The 18,456-nt window shown below is 40.3% G+C and overlaps 3 protein-coding genes across 3 annotated transcripts in view; 2 read left to right on the top strand and 1 right to left on the bottom strand.

Moving 5' to 3' along the window:
• Positions 1-2,334: 2,334 nt before the first annotated feature.
• On the bottom strand, positions 2,335-8,050 carry LRRC57 (leucine rich repeat containing 57). Its single transcript, XM_071427291.1, has 6 exons — positions 7,939-8,050; positions 7,060-7,230; positions 5,781-5,916; positions 4,479-4,747; positions 3,842-4,027; positions 2,335-3,271 (listed from the first exon to the last, which is right to left on the bottom strand). The coding sequence occupies exons 2-6, from the start codon at positions 7,141-7,143 to the stop codon at positions 3,230-3,232; spliced, it is 717 nt and encodes a 238-aa protein (XP_071283392.1). The 5' UTR covers positions 7,144-7,230; positions 7,939-8,050; the 3' UTR covers positions 2,335-3,229.
• HAUS2 (HAUS augmin like complex subunit 2) lies at positions 8,044-12,677 on the top strand. Its single transcript, XM_071427296.1, has 6 exons — positions 8,044-8,369; positions 8,533-8,625; positions 10,260-10,329; positions 11,117-11,249; positions 11,897-12,005; positions 12,140-12,677. Exons 1-6 carry the CDS (start codon positions 8,079-8,081, stop codon positions 12,287-12,289), a joined length of 846 nt encoding a protein of 281 aa, XP_071283397.1. The 5' UTR covers positions 8,044-8,078; the 3' UTR covers positions 12,290-12,677.
• Positions 12,678-15,254: 2,577 nt separating this feature from the next.
• Positions 15,255-18,456, top strand: part of STARD9 (StAR related lipid transfer domain containing 9) — a 93,959-nt gene continuing 90,757 nt past the window's right edge. Inside the window, exon 1 of the mRNA XM_071427282.1 lies at positions 15,255-15,434. Within this exon, the coding sequence (XP_071283383.1) occupies positions 15,388-15,434 (47 nt within the window). The 5' untranslated portion in view covers positions 15,255-15,387. The remainder of the gene's footprint in view (positions 15,435-18,456) is intronic.

Here is an 18,456-nt window from a genome sequence, read left to right as displayed (position 1 = left end):
GAAATGAAGAGATTTAACCTACTGCAAAAGCAATTTAATTTGTGAGGCAACTTAAATTGTATTTTCTCTAGTACCACAGCCTCAGATTCCCAAAACACTCTTAAGTGGGAGGAGCTATGGGGGGAAGTAGAGACTTTTGTTGCAAGTAGAGACTTTTTGTTGCAACAGTTCCTGACCTGCAAGACGGACTAGCATACCTGGAAATAGCTTGAAAAAGAGGTACTTCTAATATACTATCTAATATCTACCAGTAACCAGGAAAAGAAAGTAGGGACAGCCTGCTTACTTAACTATTATGAGGAGGCAGCACATGTCCCATGGGTGTCAGGTTGTTTTTTTTCTCCTGCAATTTCAATTCTTCTGTTTCTCTTCTGTCTCTTTGTTTCCCTTTCATTCCTGATTTTAGGGATTTCAAAGGGAATAATTTTCACAACTTTTGGTCTATTTCCCTATGCCCAATTTCATCTTGGTACAATTGGTTGTAGTCACTACATTTAAAATTTTCTGGATTTTTCAATTTCAGTTTTGATTGACCATATCCCCTTTCTGGAGTGTTTCTTCAGCTCTGTCCTCTGATTTCAAGATTTCATTCCCTCTCCACACTTTAAAGACAATAATTGGTAAATTCAAGCTAGTCTACTCCTTGATGAAAGACAGCTTTTTAGCAAAGCAGTCACTGTATTATGACCTGCAGGACATGCTGCTTGTACAGCTACTTGCAGAACTCACCTCTGTGAATGCTGTATGGTGAAACAACTTGCTGTTCACCCCATACAATGACCTGCAGTTGCCAATTCACCTTTGCTGCGCTCAAAGCAATGCAGTGTCTACATGCTGGTGGAATAGATGAATGAAATGTGTGTCTTACTGCAGTGGAAAATTAGAGAGCAAGGGATGTAGGTCTGAAAAAAATACACAAATTGTTTATATTGTTAACTAGGGTAATGTTCCACCTCAGTAATTCCAAAACTAAAAAGCTGCAAGCGAAATTGTGCACAGAAATAAAATTGGTTTATAGCTTCGTTTGTTGCAGGGTGGGGGTGATGAGAAGGGAAAACACAAAGTCCCAATAGAAAACTACTAATAGGTTAGAGTGCTGAAATGCCTAAAACAGCATTCCACTATGTGACTTAGTCACAGTACATTGCTGTAAATTAAAACAGGTGAGGCATCAGCCAGTTATTTTTTCCTTGCAACAGAAATATGTCTTCCTCTGTTCTGGAACAAGTTTAGTTAAATTGAATTAACTTGATTCCAATCAGTATTTTATGTGGCGCTTTCTCCATTTTGCTCTAAAAAAGCTTTGATAGCTGTCATAACTCCAAGGCAGCAAAGGAGACTAACAATGAGCAATTGAAAGGTTTCTAAATGTACTAGTGATCACAAAAAAGAAATATTGATTTAGTGAAATTCTTCCCACAATTGTAAGACTTTTTTTTATAGCAATCCTAACTGCCTAATTTTCAATGGTTCTGTTCTACCATCTCTTCTTGCACATTGTTGCTGAAAAGAAGACCCCTGATAAACACATGTTAAATGAGAGAAGCAGCATCTCTAAGCACAGATGCTTTCAGTTAAAAAATTGTAAAACCAAAATGCCACTGCAGCACAGTGTTGCCAAGTTTGTACATATTGATGATAGACCACTTCTTTGGTGAATGCAAAGGGGGAATCTGCTAACTGCTAATTTGTTCTGTTGATGTCTCATGCACAGCAAAACTCTAGAAAGAAAAAAGCTAAATGGGATTTAGGTATCAAGGAGCTAAAATTTAGAACACGTGTGAAGGCTTTATTCACTATTCAATTTTCATGTCCTAATCTGTGGAATCTATTAGTATGAAGTTGAATAGATTTCTAACTATACAGGATCTTGCATCATGGTAAGACATAAGTGTTCTTAAAGCACTTCCCTAGTTATGCCTCCCAAAACAAAGTAGTCTCATAAACATGGTCAGCTGTCAGCTACGTCTGTCAAGAAGCTAGTAGGTTTTTTGACTATGGAATAGCTGGAATGGGGAATCTTAAGTACAGCTGGTTCCCTGTTAAATGATGAATCACATCCATCCTTTGAATAAGGAGCTGATGTCCCCTAAAACACTCTACTTCTACGTTTCTACGTATTACTATGTAAGAACTGAAATAAAATGGCAACAGGGTCAGGGAAATAAATACTTCTCTGTGCATCTCACACAAGAAACACTTACTGCTAATCATAATTATGGGTGTAATGTTGAAGTGTAGCTGTTACCAACAACTGACAGACTCAAATAGCTAAGTGAGGGCTTTCGGTGACATCTTAGTACTACTAAATAAAATGACAACAGTTACAGCAAATAAATTTGAACTGATTTTTTGAAAATAATTTACTAAAATATACAAGTACATTTTCCTTTTCAGTATAAGTTACATAATTGCATACATTTTTAGCTCTTCCTAGGTGCTTTTGGTAATAAGGCAGCAGCAGTGGGCTGACGACCAAAACCTTCAGCATTGCTCTGTACACAAGGAGTCAGTGCAAGGATATATTTTCTAGCAATATACATATTTACTGAATACACTGAAGATGAACCTAATTTTTATTTAATACAGCTCAAGCAAAAGTGGACTGTAGTGCAATTCTTGCTTATGGGAAAAGAAAGCCTGTATAGTAAAATATAAATTAAGGATGCTCAAACCACAATTTGTTTACTGGAAGCTGTTAATAAAACATTTAACTTAACCACAACTATTTGTGCTTCATTAAAAAAAACAAACAAGTTATAAACTAAAATCTTATTTGTAAAAGTCCTCTGCAGAACAGCACTTACTGCAAGACATACAGTGCTTTGGTGGTAGAGCTTCCATGTGCTATCATGGAAAAATGTTTCTAGAAGAAATAATCCTCTTACAAATCAACAGCCAGCTTCCTGACAAAAGGGAACTGGCAACTTTGAAATGCTTGTTCCCTTTCTCTGTGAAAGAACAAGCCCTGACAAAGGAGAACATGTACTGTGTTAAAAGCTATTGTGGCAAAAAATCAAAACTGGCCCCTGGGCAGGTTCATCAGTTCAATACCTATATTCTCTAGTTCAAGTTTATTCAATGTGGTCTTAACAGGCTGTTTCAGACTACTAGAAGAGGAGTACTCTGATCGTTTCCTTCATCAGTCTTGGTTCAAGTCAGTGAAGCAGATGCTTCTAGTCTAAGTTTTCTTATCTTCTTATTAGTAATATAAGGATCAGAATAGTGATCATGCAAACTTCTTCTTTGTAGCTGTAAACCGTTCCATGTACTACAAACAAACAAAAAAAAATCTATGATTTTTTTCAGAAATTAACAGAGGATTCATAACTACTAAAAGCAGCTGAGCTTCTGCTCTCAGACTCAAAAACAGTCTGCATTTAAAGCACATTTTTAAATGCCGGGCATAGCTATTAGAGCTTTAATTTCAAACAAAGACACCCCCAAAACATTTCTGGCATTTGCTGCAATTCAGATTAATGGTCAGATCTCCCGTGTTAAGGATGAACTAATATTAAATACTTAATGAATGCTGTATAATTCAAAGCATCCTTTATTTTTTGTCACATCAAAGTGAAGACACACGCTTGTCATTATTAGCTACCCTTCAAAAGATGCTGATGAAAGAAAACTGACCCTGAATCCTACAAGGAAATTATCTTTGAAGAACTGGAGACGTCTTCAGAAGTTAGTTATGAATCCAGTAGCAATGACACGACCAACGAACTATTTGGTGCTTTTATTCACCAGCATAAATGCTTAGTATTCTAAATAAGGACTTCACCAGGAGTTTCTTAAAAGAAGACAAAATACCCCAAAAAAAACAAAACAAAACACAAACCTTGTCATAACCTTCCAGTTCTCTGAGTTTCTTGATTTCAAAAAGGTTGCCTTCTACTGCAAGCAGTGAGATCTGAGAATCACTGAGGATACTCTGAGGCAGCATGCTGAGTTCTAGACAATTTTCTTCTAAACGCAAGACTTTGAGGCGTGGACAGTGGGAGATCTGCACCGAGATCTGGGAAATCTTGTGAAATAAAAAGAAAAGAGAAATGGGATTAAAATGGTAGTGATCGATAACTATTAAGTGATCTGTTTCCCACTTACACAGAACAACCACCATATTGTAAATATAAGGTACATTAACAGCAAGTACTTAAAAGCAATGCATAAGTAACAAATTATCAAAAATCAAAATAACTTTTTTTATTCCATGATGACAAGCAACCTACACATATCTTTATCACATTCCTACTCAAGAACTGTTCAAACATTTTTCTGCGTGACTAAATTCAGGATTTTTTTGTTCATCAAATCAGGGAGTTGGATGTATTGGTACAGAAAATCTAGTTATGATTCCTCATTGTGTTGTGTCCAGGAGATGTCTTTTAACTGTAAAGTCTTGATGGTCTCATCTTATGTTCCATGGCTGTACTAAGTCCTAAATCTACATTCCCACAACATCTCAGTTACCAGACCTGATTCTGATTCAAATTGAGTTCGATAGCCTGCAGTTCTCCCACAGTGTCGGGGACATTTTGGATCTGGTTTTTTGAAAGATCTACCACATCCAAATGGCGAAGACCAGAGAGTTGTGTGGGCACAGTCCGAAGCTGGTTTCCAGAAAGGCTCAGGGTTTTGAGAGCTGAAAGTTGTCCAAATGCAGCCGGTAGCTGCCTCAAGTGATTGCCATTCAAGTGTAGTGTTTCCAGTTTTTTCAGTTTACACAGCTCCTCAGGTAAAGCAGCTAGAGAAAAATGACAGAAAAACGTATGACCTCAAGAGCAGTAAACATTCATACCCATTTAATTCAAATAAGCTTCTGCAGGGAGAAGCAGCTATATTAAGCAATTTCTCACTACTGAATTCCTCCCCAATTTCCAGTGAAGGCACAGATCCCTGCACAGAAACTTAAGCCCACAGACAACATGTGCTTTTTAAGCATCATCCATAAATGTATTAAAAATAATCTGCAGACAAGGCAGACCTTCAAATCACAGTGTGAAATCACTTCAGTTCTGAATATTTTAGCCTGTCAGTTACAGTCTTAACTAATGTTAGTCCTTACTTCTGCCAGGGCATTCTATGACGCTTGAAATACCACAAAATTTACACCTTTGCCCTTTAAAGGTATTACTCAACTTATAGAAGTAAGTTAGGAGATTATTCATACTGTGTCATACCAGCACACAAACACCACCAGGTAAGGTCTGCTGGCATCCAGCATCATCCCTCTTTACACCTACACATGTATAACCTCTAACACTCCTGAGCTGCACTATAGAGTCAATCAGGTTTGTAAATTATCTTTGTTCTTTCAAAAAGCCAGATAATATATAATTAATGCATAAAACCCCTAGTTTCCTCATTGTGGTTTTTCCACAATGATGGATGTTTGTTTAACAGAAACAGTAACAACAGCTGAATGGCCAGCAACACTGTCTACATGTCATCTTCATTACCTGTTCTCTAGGCAAGTACTAAACCATCTGGCACTGTTAAATCCTCAAGTCAGATTAAGTCACAGCACAAAACCTCTATGGGTTTAAGTACTCATGTGTCATTGTAAAATTGATAATACACTAAGCAGCAATATTCTAGTTTTGTAGAATTTATGATTTAGAGGTTTTTATCCTGTACATGAATTCCAAAGATTTCAGTTTAGGTGACTAAACTCTCCATTTACATCTTGTGAAAGTTAAATAATTAAATTTAGTTTTGGATAGAGAAAATTAGTTATTATTTTAAAAATCAATTGAGATATTAATTAGCAGGCATACTCAGTTTGTTGTTGTTTAGAGCAAGGCTCTTCAAAAAGGAAAATTTTCCAATGAGAGGTGGCAAGAGCTCTATTTTGTTGTTCGACAAGTCTATTGTCCTTAAGTTGCTTGTTAGCTTCTGCAGATCTTCAGGAAACTATTGGGTGGGAAAAGATACAGTATTTAAAGAGTTAATACAAATTTGAATGTTCAAGTCATACAGATAAAATTTTAATTGTCTCACTGTTACATGCTGTCATATGTATCACGATGTCCAAGCACCACAGTGTGATTAGCAAATTTGTTTAACACATATTTTTCAAAAAGTTTTTTCATCTGTGGAGGGGAAAGGGAAAAAATAACACTAACATCTAGAAGAGTAGTTTTTCATCCAAATAAGTAAAATTTAAAACATTACATTTTCATCCTCTTATGTGTTTCTTTAAACATGCCTATCCTTTAAAATACTCTATAGCCAGTTAATAACTCTATATTTTAGCAGAGTATGATATGAAAATTTTTCTCCTGCTTTCCTTTTTAAATAATTATGTATACCAATTCCCTTATTCTTATTTACATCCTGTACCACTTGGCACTCAGGTGAATAAAAAGAAAACCTGACAATCACCATCAAGGAGACCTGGTGAATAAGCCAGTGGTTTTGATCCTCCTTTGGCTTGACAGAGAAAAAGTGAAGTGAGGAGGTAGGACAGTGGAAGAAGATATGTTAGAAAAGGCTTGGAAAGTTACTGTAATATAGAGTTATTTTTGGCTATCCTGTGAATTGTTGCTTGACTTATCTTTCCAGGACATTCAGGTTTTTTTCTGCAGTTGTGTCTAAGTTAAGATAATTTCCAATATAATAAACTTTCAGGATGCTTGCTGCCAGCCCAATGAACAGCCTGTACAGACTATTCATATGGATATAACTAAATACAGCATAAGCACCTAAATGTGACAAATTGTGGAGTATCTTTCTAAGTTATAATATGGTTATAAAATTCATATTTTCCCCCTCAAGTTTACAGCCATTTTCTAAAAGCACAACATCATAGCTAGTATTTTTTGAATATATGTGCACTGTAAAGCATAGGCTGATACAAGTGCCCTGACAGATAAATCATCAATCAGAAGACAAGGCAAGCAAAAATGGAAAAGCAAAAACAAACTTGAAATATTTTTCATTACTGCTTCTAGGAAATACATGTATGCAAGTGCATTACAACCACAAGTGTGAATTTTTCTCTGAAAGTGTCAATCATACACACAAACAACCATGTTTCCCCTCCCAGTACATTACCTCAGTAAGTCCCTTTCCTGTTAGCTGAAACACACCAGTTTTCTGTGCTGTCTCCAGGTGGGCTTTTAGTGCACTATTTCCCATCCTAACAGTTCTCTGTCAAGCACACGGAGTTCAAGTGATGGTGTTAGCCAGTTTTACTGTGTGCTAGAGAACTGCAATCCAAAGTCTCTGTGATAAAGCAAATTAAAAAGTCATTTTATGTGCACTGTCCCCAGCACTACAAGCATTCTGATACGATGAACTATTTCCTGCTGTGTTTTCATCTCCCTCATGACTAAAATCTGGAAGTATAAAGGTTTACCTAGGTTTACCTAGATTAAGGTGTATTCCTTACAGCAGTTTGATTACTGAAATTATGCAACAAGCAACAGTCAAAACTAAGTGAGAAAACTGCACATTTCTGTATTTTCCCTCTTTCGAGGCCCCGCAGCCTAAGGAGATTCTCCACGGAGACGGGTTGTGATTTCTTTGGCATCTACCAGCGCTGGCCTGCCGACACAGCTATTGTTTTATTTGGGCTTTTTTGAGACCTTTACCCTATTTAGAGAGCGGACTCCTGTACCGTGCATATCAGCAGAGACACGACGCCCACCTCCGTAACCCCAGCGGGGTTTAATCCCAAAGCGCACGGGTCACAGGCCCGGGATTAGTGCCGGGTTCGCACCGGGCGGTGGGCAATGAAGCCTGGGGGACAGCACGGAAGCAGCGGCGACAGGAGACGCGCTCCCCGCCGCCGCGGGCCCCCTGGCAAGGGGTGAGGCCGGCCCTGGCCCGCAGCAGGCCGCGCACCCCCCGCCCCAACCCCGCTCGGCTGCCCCGACCCCCGCAGCGCCGGGAGCCGCCGGGCCCGGCCCGGCCCGGCCCGGCCCAACGCACCTGTCCGGGCGCCGCTGGCAGACGCTCCACGGCGGCGGAGCCCCGGCCCGTCCCCCGCGCTCCGCCCTTCCAGAACGGCCGCTCCCGCAGCACCCACCCGGAACCGGACGCGCGTCAGCGCCGTTCCTGCCACGCCCGCCATGGCGGCCCCCAGGCGCTCCCTGTCCCTGCGGGACACCGGGATTTCGCCCCTGGCCGCCGGCAGGTCCAGCCCCAGCCCCAGCTCCCAGCCCTGCGGGGCGGACGAGCCCGAGCTTAGCTCCGATTCCGAGCTGGATGGCGATAGCGATGCGGAGCTGGAGCTGGAGTGCAGCTGGTGCCTCAGCGAGGAGAGCGATGAGGAGCAGAGCGGCGACGCGCCCCGGCCCTCGCAGCGCTCGGCGGTGGCCGCGCTGCTGGAGCGGTGCGTGACGGCGGGCACCGTGAGCCAGGTACCGCCGGGACAGCGCCGCGGGTAGCGCTGCTCTCCTGAACTGGGCCGTATTGCCGAGCGCGGGAGAGAAACAGCTTTAAACTACTACAAGTCATTATGGAGCATTTGCCCGGTACGTTCGTGCTGCTGATTGCATTTTTCCTGTTGTGTTACTTTCAAAGGAAACCTTGGATTTGACTTGCAGAAGAACGCCATGCTTTGCAAAATTCGCAGAGATGGAAGAAATGGTAAACATGGAAGCTGAAATTAATGAGGTACAGCCTTTACTATTGTCAGTGTACACGCAACACTTCAATACCTGGAGGTAATAGAGGGCCCCGATGAAATATCAGACTGCCACATGGAATGTTGTTTCATGTTTTGAGGGATTTGTTAACAGTTCAGCTTTTAACAGTTGGCATTTTTTTTCCCCAGTGGACTGAGTTGTCATAAAGAATAAAACTATGAAACAAAATTTTAAGGTGTAAGTAGGAGGATCTAATAGGCTGCACCTTTGACTAAAGTGTTACCTGAATTTTTTTCAAGAAACTGAACAATAAAGGATAATTTGTAGTTTACTTCAGTACTCAAAAATGTGTCTCTTTGTAAGCAATTTTGTTGGTTAGCAGGCAGTAACCTCAGACATTTCGTACTGCTTTAAGCTAGGCTGGTTTTAGACTGTTGCCTTGTACTTTGTAATGTTGGTTTAGACACTACATAGACTATGAAACTGCTTTATAAGAGATATATGTAGGAGAGACATGGGTTTGAAGGGTAGACTATTCAGTGATTAAGGAATTGGCAGGAGAAGAGCACTGGGCACAGCAGAAGGATGGGATGCCGTCCAGAGGGACTGGGCAAGCTTGAGAAATAGGCTCCAAAAACCTCATGAAGCTCAACAAGACTAAATGTGGGATCCTGCACCTGGGTCAGGGCAATCCCAGACATGAGTACAGGCTGGGAGATGAACTCATTGGGAGCAGCACTGTGCAGAAAGGAGTTGGGGTTTCTTGTGGATGAAAAGTAGGACCTGACCTGGCAATGTGCCATCACAGCCCAGAAAGCCAACCACAACCTAGGTTGCATCAAAAGCAGTGTGGCCAACAGGGCCAGGGAGAGGATTCTCCTCTTCTACCCTGTGAGACCCCACCTGGAGTGCTGTGTCTAGGTCTGGGATTCTCAGAACAGGAAAGAAGTGAACATGTTGGAGCAGTTCCAGAGGAGAGCCATAAAGATTATGGAACACCTCTGCTACAAAAACAGACTCAGAGAGCAGGGATTGTTCATCAGCCATCTGGTACTTAAAGGGGACTTAAGAAAAGAGGGAGAGTGACTTTTTCCACAAGCAGAGAATGCTAGGACAGGGAGGAATGGGTTTAAACTAAAATAAAAGAAATTAGATTAGATTAGATTTTAGGAAAAAAATCTTTACTGTGAGGGCAGTGATACACAGGGACAGGTTGCCTAGAGAAGCTGTGGATTCCCCATCCCTGAAAGTGTTCAGGGCCAGGTTAGAGGGGTCTGAGCAACTTGGTCTGGTGGGTGATATCCCTGCCCATTGGCAGGGGCTTGGAACTAGATGATTTTTAGGGCCCTTTCAATCCAAGCCATTCTATCATAACTTCTGCGGTTTAGGAATGAGTTACAGGATCTGTCTTTTCCAGCACAAATCTCCAAATTATTTAGGTTGGTCTTTTTAAACAGCCTTTTTCTTATTGACCAAAAAAGTTCCACCTAGTAGTAGAAATTCTCTAGAGAGCAGGGCAACATGTTCCTGTGCTGATGCTCACCCTCTTTCACACACATGCTCTCCCTATGCTGCCACTTTCTCCTCCACCCCAGGAGAGTCAACAGTGTCTGGATAAGTATGTTAAAAATGCATTTTCATTTGATGTTATTGCTGTTGTAGATTAAACTGAAAATTGAAATGATGCAGTTGGAGAATGAGACAGCAGACATTACTCACCATTTTTACTTAGGTAAGTGCAGTTGTACCATAGAAAAACCAAGAGTCTTAAATTAGCAGCAGAGTAATGTTTCATTTGAGTACATGACACTTCCAGAAGTTATTGCAGCAGTCATCTCTGGATAACTTGTTAGAGGTGGTAGGTGTTTTTTTAAGACCTAAAGCATGTTTCCATACTGGTTGAGCTTGCACTCTGCTGTCTCATAGAAGGTCCATGTGTAACTCATTCTCCAAAACAGTGTGGGAGGTGTGGTCAGCTCCCCAGGGTCAGTGCATCATCAATTCTGAGATCATCAGTAACCATTGACCTGCATGTGCTATTTTGCTTCTTTTCCAGAAACTCAGTGTATTTCTGTTGCATCTCTATCCTCCCAAACTTGCTACATTTCTAATTTAGCAATTGGGGAGCATGTGCATTGATTTCTCTGTTATTGCACGTTTTGTCCACTATGATTTTATGTGTGCTTAAAAATATTCTAGCTTGCTACTGTTGTGCTAGACCAGTGAAATCTGTTGTGATACTTCACAGTGCTATGGTATAGTTGACTTTATCTCACAGAGAATTTAGTTAGAACTATAGATAATGTAAAGCAGTTATATCAATATCTAAAAAGTAGGTATTGTGACTTTGAGTCACAAATGCTGGTACTAAATCATACATGCTCCAAGAAAAGCCATTCTGATTAATGTCTCTTGAATGTCCACTGCAATAGGTCAGTATTTTCCTTTCTGTCTTCAAGAGAAATTTTTCTCTTGTTTTAGCAGGACAATAGGTTCAACTTTGTAATTTTATTTTATAGGGAAAAAGTGCAAGATTTTGCAAGATATGAACAGACACCTGGAAGCCATACTGAAAGAGAAGAGGGATCTCAGAAAGAGGTTGCTCAAACACAGATGTCAAGAAAGCCTGCCTATTGAGGCTACTTATCACAAGTAGGTACACAGAAAATCATTTCTCTTGTTTGCAGGAGGCTCAGTTAATTTGAACTAACAGACAGTAAAAATCATATGTTTTCAATAATTTTCCACTGATACACATAAAAAATGGTAGCAAAACCTCATCTAAAAGTGGGTAGTTTACTCATTGGTAAATTCATAGAAAGGAAGTGATACTTATTTTATGAATATTTACTGAGGTTATTGGTCTTGTCTTTAGAAGTCTACAGAACAAGTTGTGATGTATTGTTTTAAACAAATGTGCTACATGCTGGGTTTGTTATGCTTCTCCCAAGCAGGAGTTGTTACTTTAGCACTGGGTGTCTTTGTTCCACTGTTGCTTGCTTGGAACTAAATGTGACTGATTCCCAGACATGCATAGTGCATGTTATAAAAGTATAGTCCTTCTTCTTACAGTCTAAAAATCTAGCCCAGGTACTGAAGGAGTTTACTTCTGTAATTCCTGCCTTGGTTGTTGCTAAGAGTCATACAAGAAGTGCGATTGCAGAAAAATTAATTAGATGTTTAGGAACTTGCATAAAGCTGTAAAAGTGGACTAAGAAAAGCAGGGCAATGAAAAAGAACTTTTTAAGTATTACATTCTTGTTTTTTAGCACAACTTTTGAGCTCAGTTTTGGTTACAGGTCTGTAGTAGAGTTGGTGAATGAGGCTGTGACTTTCATTGAGAAGCTTGAAAGCCATTTGCAGTCTGTGAGAAGCATCCCTCAGATACCACATATGATGAACAATATGGTGAGTAGTAATAGAATTGAGCCAGCTGTCTTCTCTTCTCCAGCATGAAAAATGCACTGCTGTTTGGTTGTTTAGGTTACTTCTATGTGATGACAGGATGTATAGAGACTAAATCCACCCCTTTTCTGTTTCAGGACACCACTTTGTCAAAAACAGAGGTGCTCATGATAGAACTGAGGGAGCTGACAGAGCAAATACTGAAATGGGAAGAACTGCAGAAAAAAGTGTATTCTAACAATGTATGCAATACTGCTGACTTGGACTTTGGCTTATCTTTAACCTAACAAATCCTTTTCCTCAACTTGGATGACTACTCAAAGAATTACATTCTTAGAGTCTTCTGTGAAAACTGCAACATAGGTCTCTTTTAATCCAACAGAGACGTTGTAGGTAGTTATATTTCTGTTATTAAGTAACAGTTCTCCAACTATTTACTAAAAAAGAAGGGCAATGCTCCTAGGAAGACAGGGTACTAAGAAACCTGTTAAAGAGTTCCTTTCTGAAATAGTTAGATAGGGGTCCCTTGGAGCCTGTATCTTCAATGGAAAATTGTTTCAATTTTTTTTGCACTCGCTATAGTATCTTTATTCATTTTTTAAGCATCTTGATAAAACACTGTATTTTGTATGTTGCCATAAAACTTTAATAAAAGCACTAGATTTCAAAAGGTCAGTTTCTTCAGCTTTTAATTTTGTTACAAAATCCTATAATTAAAATACAGAGCAGTCTTAGGTCCAAGCTTATGCTTCTATAGAGGTTCCAATCAAGAAATTAAATAAGTTTTAAATTACAGTTTATTATGACTGATGTAGTTTTGTGGGAAAGCAGGAAATGGACTTGCTAATATATGGCAGATCTACTGATTTGTAAACCATGCTTCAATGGAAATGATAAATATATTCTTCAGGTTCTCTTTTTCTGTTGTTTGCCCGATTTTCAGTGTCCCGCTTAGAATAAAACTCTTGTTCCATGATTAAGACTGACAGTTTATCAAAACCACTGATTGTCCCAATTTGTAGCCCTCATGAAGAGATGGGTTGGTACAATGTCACTGGCAGGACATCTGTAATCCAGTATAGCTGGTTGTCTTTGGAGGGTGCCCAGTTTTGTATTCAGGATGTGAAATAGAGGTGGTGCAGATGTATTCCTTTCTACTGTTGTATCATTTGTTATGTGAACATCCACCTGCTGATTCCTGCTGCTGAAATAAGAGCATTTTGCTTTCTCAAAGTAACCACTGGGTGGCTCAGTGGCACAAAGTTCACAAGTTTATCTGATTATTGCATATAAACTTAAAGTAGAATTAAGGAAGAACTCTGGCTCTTTGTTGAGCACACTCTATTAAAACTTACTTGTATTTGGTCTATTTTATATTTAAATTTTTCTGATAATCTCATTTTAATCTTTATAACCATTTTGCAGAGTGTGAATGCAAGACATCCAATTTAAAAATTCTCTAGCATACTGTGTAAACTATACAGTACAGCTGTTGAGGAACATCAGCTGATGCTCCTCTGCTGCTGCTGAGAAAAGTTAAGAGGATAGAAACAATTTTAATTAGATTTAAGCAGAATGTCACTAGATAGAATCTAAGAATATAAACTGGTGTTTCAGTCCCACAAGCATTAATGGGATCTTTGTGTCAACACTTGCTATACATTGTTACAGGATTTGAGTCCCAAGTCCCATGTCACTGTTTTTTCAGATGTGGAAATCAAGGTGTTCTTCTACATAACTGCAGAGAACCTGACATTTTTAATAAAAATGCTTTGCACATCCTCTGACATGGGAGAAAACAGAACAATAGGTGATCATAGGTTGGACTCAATGAGCTGAGTCTTTTCCAACCTAGTTGATTCTGTGATTTTTGTCAGTCAATGTCCTCTACATATATTCTAGGCTTAGACTCTCACTCTCTGTGTCTTACAGTGATGATTTAGATCAGGCTCATTAAAGCTGTTGTAATTTAATAATTTTAGAGCACAATTTAATAATTTTAGAGCACAATTTAATAATTTTAGAGCACATTGTAGTCAGTTTGTTCATTGTAACTCTTTGCTATTTCCCAAAGAGTTGAGCGTATTTTCTTCTTTCACTGTATCTACTTTTGAAGAGTTAACTAGAGTTGGTAGAATTTAGCTAATTGCCATTTGCCAGTGATGTGTCAATTAATTCTTTAGTGCGATTTAAAGGGATAAATGGAAATATACAGTGATTCACAGCTTGTAGGTATTCATTTTAGCATCTCTGTGGTGAATGGAGTATTGGGTCCCAAGGATTTATGCCATTCTTCACTTGGGAAAACTTCTGAAATGTGGTACCTTTTTCCTTTAGATATAACATTTCTGGAGTTTAAGGCAAACTGTTTCATGAAAATAACTCTACATAAAGTACAAAAAAGCAGTTAAAAATCAGTTAAAACAAAAGTTGTTTAAATATAAAAACAACATAGGACTCTAAAACTCTCATATATGATATTCAGATAAGGCACAGTTTATCATATTTTGAAATGCAAAACCAGAAGTCCATTTAAAAATTTGCATTGGCAAATGAAATTGTGAAAATCAAACAGGACTTCCCTATTGAGCCTGACATCTTCTTTATGCCAATGCTATTTGCTCTTGCATCTTCCTGTAACATCAGTAGCTGACAGAGACAGTATTCTAAAATATTTTTTTTTAAAACTTTCCATGACTTTTAGATTTCTCTAAGTATAAAACTTCAATCAATGCAACAACTATATCTTGATTTCAATTGAAGTTCTTTGGAAGTTTCAAAATTTTCTTTTAGATCCTAAGTACAACCCACATGAAGATTGGATGTTTCCAAAGGAATCTAAAACACTTGAGACCTTTCCTTTAGCACTAATAAGGAAGGGATATTTGCCTTCCCAAATTTCCTGTCAAATTAATGTGGAGGTCTTACACTGCTCGTCTCTAGTGATGCTTTAAGGGTATCACCCTTAATCGGGCTGGTTTTGCCCATTAACTCTTGTGTAAAACCCGCGCTGATTTGCTGCTGCAAAGAGGATTTGAGGAGGAGCGCGGAACCACCGTCTCTTTCTCCGGGGGTGCCGCTCTCCCGGGCAGACCTGTCCCAGGCGGAAAAGCGCGGTTTGGATGCTGGAGAGGCTGCAGACGGCTGCTCCGCGCAGCTTTCCCCGAAACGCCTGCTCTCCGCCCGGGGAAGTTTCTGTGCGTTTCCTCTGCGGGGGCTGCCTGGGCCGGGCTCTCTCCTGCCCTGCCCTCCCCGGCGGGGCGGGACGGGCCGGGCCGGGACGGACGGACGGACGGGCGGCTCCGCTCCTCCCGCTCCTCCCCGGTCCGCCCGGGATGCGGGGCCGGGGCGCGGGCGGCCGCAGCCGCTGGGCGTGAGCCGAGCCATGGCCAACGTCAAGGTAGCCGTGCGGGTCCGGCCTCTGAGCAAAAGGTGCGGAGCGAGGCGGAGGGCACGGGAGGCTCTGGGGGCCGCGGCAGCGGGGGTGAGCGGGTGCCGCGGGTCCTGTTCGGGTGCCGCGGGTCCTGTCAGCCGGGGCGGGATCGCCGCCCTGGAGCTGCTCAGCCGCGGCTGAGGGAGGCACGGCAGGAGGGGTGGCAGCCTCTCGCCGCCTCGCTAAGTAGCTTGGAAAGCTCGCTTCGAAAAATCACCAGTGGAGCTGTTAGGCTGACTTCCCTCTTCCTGAGCTCCCCGAAACAGGCCAATTGTTATACAGAGTCCAGGAGTCTTCCCTTCCCCTTCTGTTGTTGCTGTTTTTTCCAGCGGGAGGCAGAGCCGGATATCCCCATTGTCGCTCAGCTCCGCTCCCTCCCCGGCTTGCTTGGCTGCAATGGAAATCCCAAAAGTTACATGTTACAGCTGGAAGACAACCCCCACAAACAAGAAGATGCCGTAGCACAATGCTCTGGTGTTATTTGTATACAATACGTGCTTAAAACCTTGCAGACTTTGGAAATTCGGAGCAGAAAAAAAAAAGAGAAAAAGCGAGCAGCCCAAATGTCAGCGGCTGGTGATTTACTCCTCCTGTTAAAGCAATGCTATAGCACTCCAAACAGGAACGGCTTGAAAAGTGGTACAAGCTCTGAGGGCCAGTCTTTGATTTGATGCTGACTTTCTTTTTGGTACAAGTTCCTCATGGTGTCTTCTGACTGCATGGACTTTTGTGATAAATAACTCTTTCATGCAGTAGAGAAATTGATTCTTGAAGAGTTGCCCAGCCAGAAAACTAGCTTAGTCATTTAGCCAGCAGTACACTAGCATATTTTGGAGTCTTTTGTTCTTATTTGGCTATGGATTTTTATTTTATTTTTAAGAAAGGACATCAGAGAGTTTTGAATAAAATTTAAAATCCCACCCAAAATAAGCCTGCAAGTATTAATAGAAAAGGGACATGTGCAAACTAATTTGCATATTTTCAATACATTTACCTTTAAGTCAGAGCTAACTGATTTAAAAAACACTCTGTCCATAATTTTGGTTAAAATCATGCTTGCATTATATAGCTATGATTTGTTGTACAGCAGTGAATTGAACAGATTTTAATAGATACTGGCCTATTTTAAGAAGAGTTGCAGCATTAAACTAAGAGTTGCAGAAATAAGCTGTTTAACCTTTTATTTCTTGGTGTTGCTTTAGTCATGGATGTATTATTTTATTTTTATCATTACCTTCCCTCTCACTAAATCCTCCTTGGTGAGGAATGTTGTACCACATCTGTCTTCATGTTTTTCTGGGGTGGGTTTAAATAGCACATAATAGTGAATATGCCATTATAGCAATAAACAGCATCTGTAACTGTCAGATAAGGTGTGATAAACAGGAAAACCTTTGGTGTAGTCAGTGTGGGGCAGCTGTTTGGAGAGGAGGGCAGGATCAGAGAGGAGGGCAGCTTCCTGCACATGGGAGGAGTTAATCTGAGGCTGAAACAGAAATGTTTGTATGAAGGTGAGAGTGGAAAGTCAGGGGATAATGCAGGGAGAAGCTGTTAAGTAATTCCATCTATTAAACTCGTGGTGGTGTAACAGATGGGATGTGAAGGGAGGCAAAGACCAGTCTCACGGTGTTTGACCCCAAGGGCAATAGGCCAGTTGTTCCTTCTACTGTGCTGCCTCAGCTGAGGTCAGCAAAGGCATTTTAAGATGGATTTTTATATTTTATAAATGGGAAGAGGAAGTGGTTGTATATTCTCTGTGAAGCCTCTGGCATGAAAACTTGCTTTCTAGCCTTGAACAAAATGGTTCAAATATAATGACTTAGATGCAAATACCAAATATATGAAGGCTTCGAGTAACCTTGATAGACATTGAAAAAAATTCTCAGTGGGCTTAAAGGTCCGCTCTTTTCCAGCTTCTTACCCTGTTTCTATACTGTCCTCACACAAACCTCTTGTTATCTCTGTATACAAACTTTGCAATTGCCCTAACAGGGTACCCATATTGCCACAGCTTCTATGATCTTTTAGGTGTCTTAAAAAAGGAGACTTCCCACAGCAAAAATTTTGGTTCAACTGGATTGAAGTACTGTAATTTGTACACTCTATTTTCCATCCAAGAAATACTAAGCCTGGCTTTTAAGAGAACCAGAAATTGGAAAGCTGCAGGCAAAAGCTAGAACTCATGGGTCAATTGGTTGTTTCTAAACTACCATGCAAACTTCCTCATTGCTGCCCTTCATTTAATTTACAATGGCAGATGAACGTTGGTTTTGCATCTGAAAAATTACTTCAAATTTAGATATTAAAAAAATTTTAATGCAGGAGCTGTCAATTTTTTTGTTATTTAGCACAAGGCAAAGAGTGGTCTTTTTGTTCTGCATCTGTATGGCACCCATCACAGTGCATTCTTTGACAGACAACTCCTTTGGCCAAATAATCCATCACAGATATAAAGCAAGCACGGTTACACAAAATGCAGGTTTTTCATTGCCTGAAGTTTAAACAACCCATAGCCAGTGTTCTTCATAATGTTACCAGTCATTCTGTAACAGACTAAATGATTTTTTTATCACCTAAATATAGTGTTGGGTGTAAATTCAGTCAAATATTTTCCCCAGAGCAACATTTTAAAGTCTTTATTACACATTTACTATTCTACATACTAAAAAAGATTTGTTACTTTGTGGTTACATGGATACTTGTTCTGTGTATTTACACAGAGTTTCTATGTTTCCCCCTTAGAACAAAATATGGAAGCCTGAATGGGTGCATTAAATTGTCTATAGCCGTAGGTAATAATCAGGTATTAAATAGGAGCTGGGAACTGATGAAATCTCTTTATGGTTTATTTCCAGACATCTTAATGCTTGGTCTATTGGCTGTCACACTTTTGTAAGGAAAGTGTAATGTTATTTTTGGCTGTCAGAAGATATGGATGGAAACACTCTGAATGCTAGCATGTAACTAGGTGAAAGAGGAATGTTGCTCCTCTTTCTTTTTTGATTGCTCTGTGGAGGATGC

This window comes from Agelaius tricolor, unplaced genomic scaffold (genome assembly GCF_023055355.1).
Source record: "Agelaius tricolor isolate 1412-34295 unplaced genomic scaffold, bAgeTri1.0.p SCAF_5, whole genome shotgun sequence".
Classification (NCBI taxonomy): Eukaryota; Metazoa; Chordata; class Aves; order Passeriformes; family Icteridae; genus Agelaius; species Agelaius tricolor.
The sequence above is the reverse complement of the archived record's forward strand: the minus strand, read 5'-3'. Positions and strand labels throughout refer to the sequence as shown.

Bases quoted from the DNA above. Each gene is read 5' to 3' on its own strand.
- HAUS2 (XM_071427296.1), top strand. From the start codon at position 8,079: ATGGCGGCCCCCAGGCGCTCCCTGTCCCTGCGGGACACCGGGATTTCG. The intron at 10,330-11,116 runs GTAAGTGCAGTT...TTTATTTTATAG, and splicing joins TACTCACCATTTTTACTTAG to GGAAAAAGTGCAAGATTTTG. The intron at 11,250-11,896 runs GTAGGTACACAG...TTTTGGTTACAG, and splicing joins ATTGAGGCTACTTATCACAA to GTCTGTAGTAGAGTTGGTGA.
- LRRC57 (XM_071427291.1), bottom strand. From the start codon at position 7,143: ATGGGAAATAGTGCACTAAAAGCCCACCTGGAGACAGCACAGAAAACT. The intron at 4,748-5,780 runs GTATGCCTGCTA...ATTTTTCTCTAG, and splicing joins TCTAAACAACAACAAACTGA to CTGCTTTACCTGAGGAGCTG. The intron at 3,272-3,841 runs GTTTGTGTTTTG...GTTTGTTTGTAG, and splicing joins AACTGGAAGGTTATGACAAG to TACATGGAACGGTTTACAGC.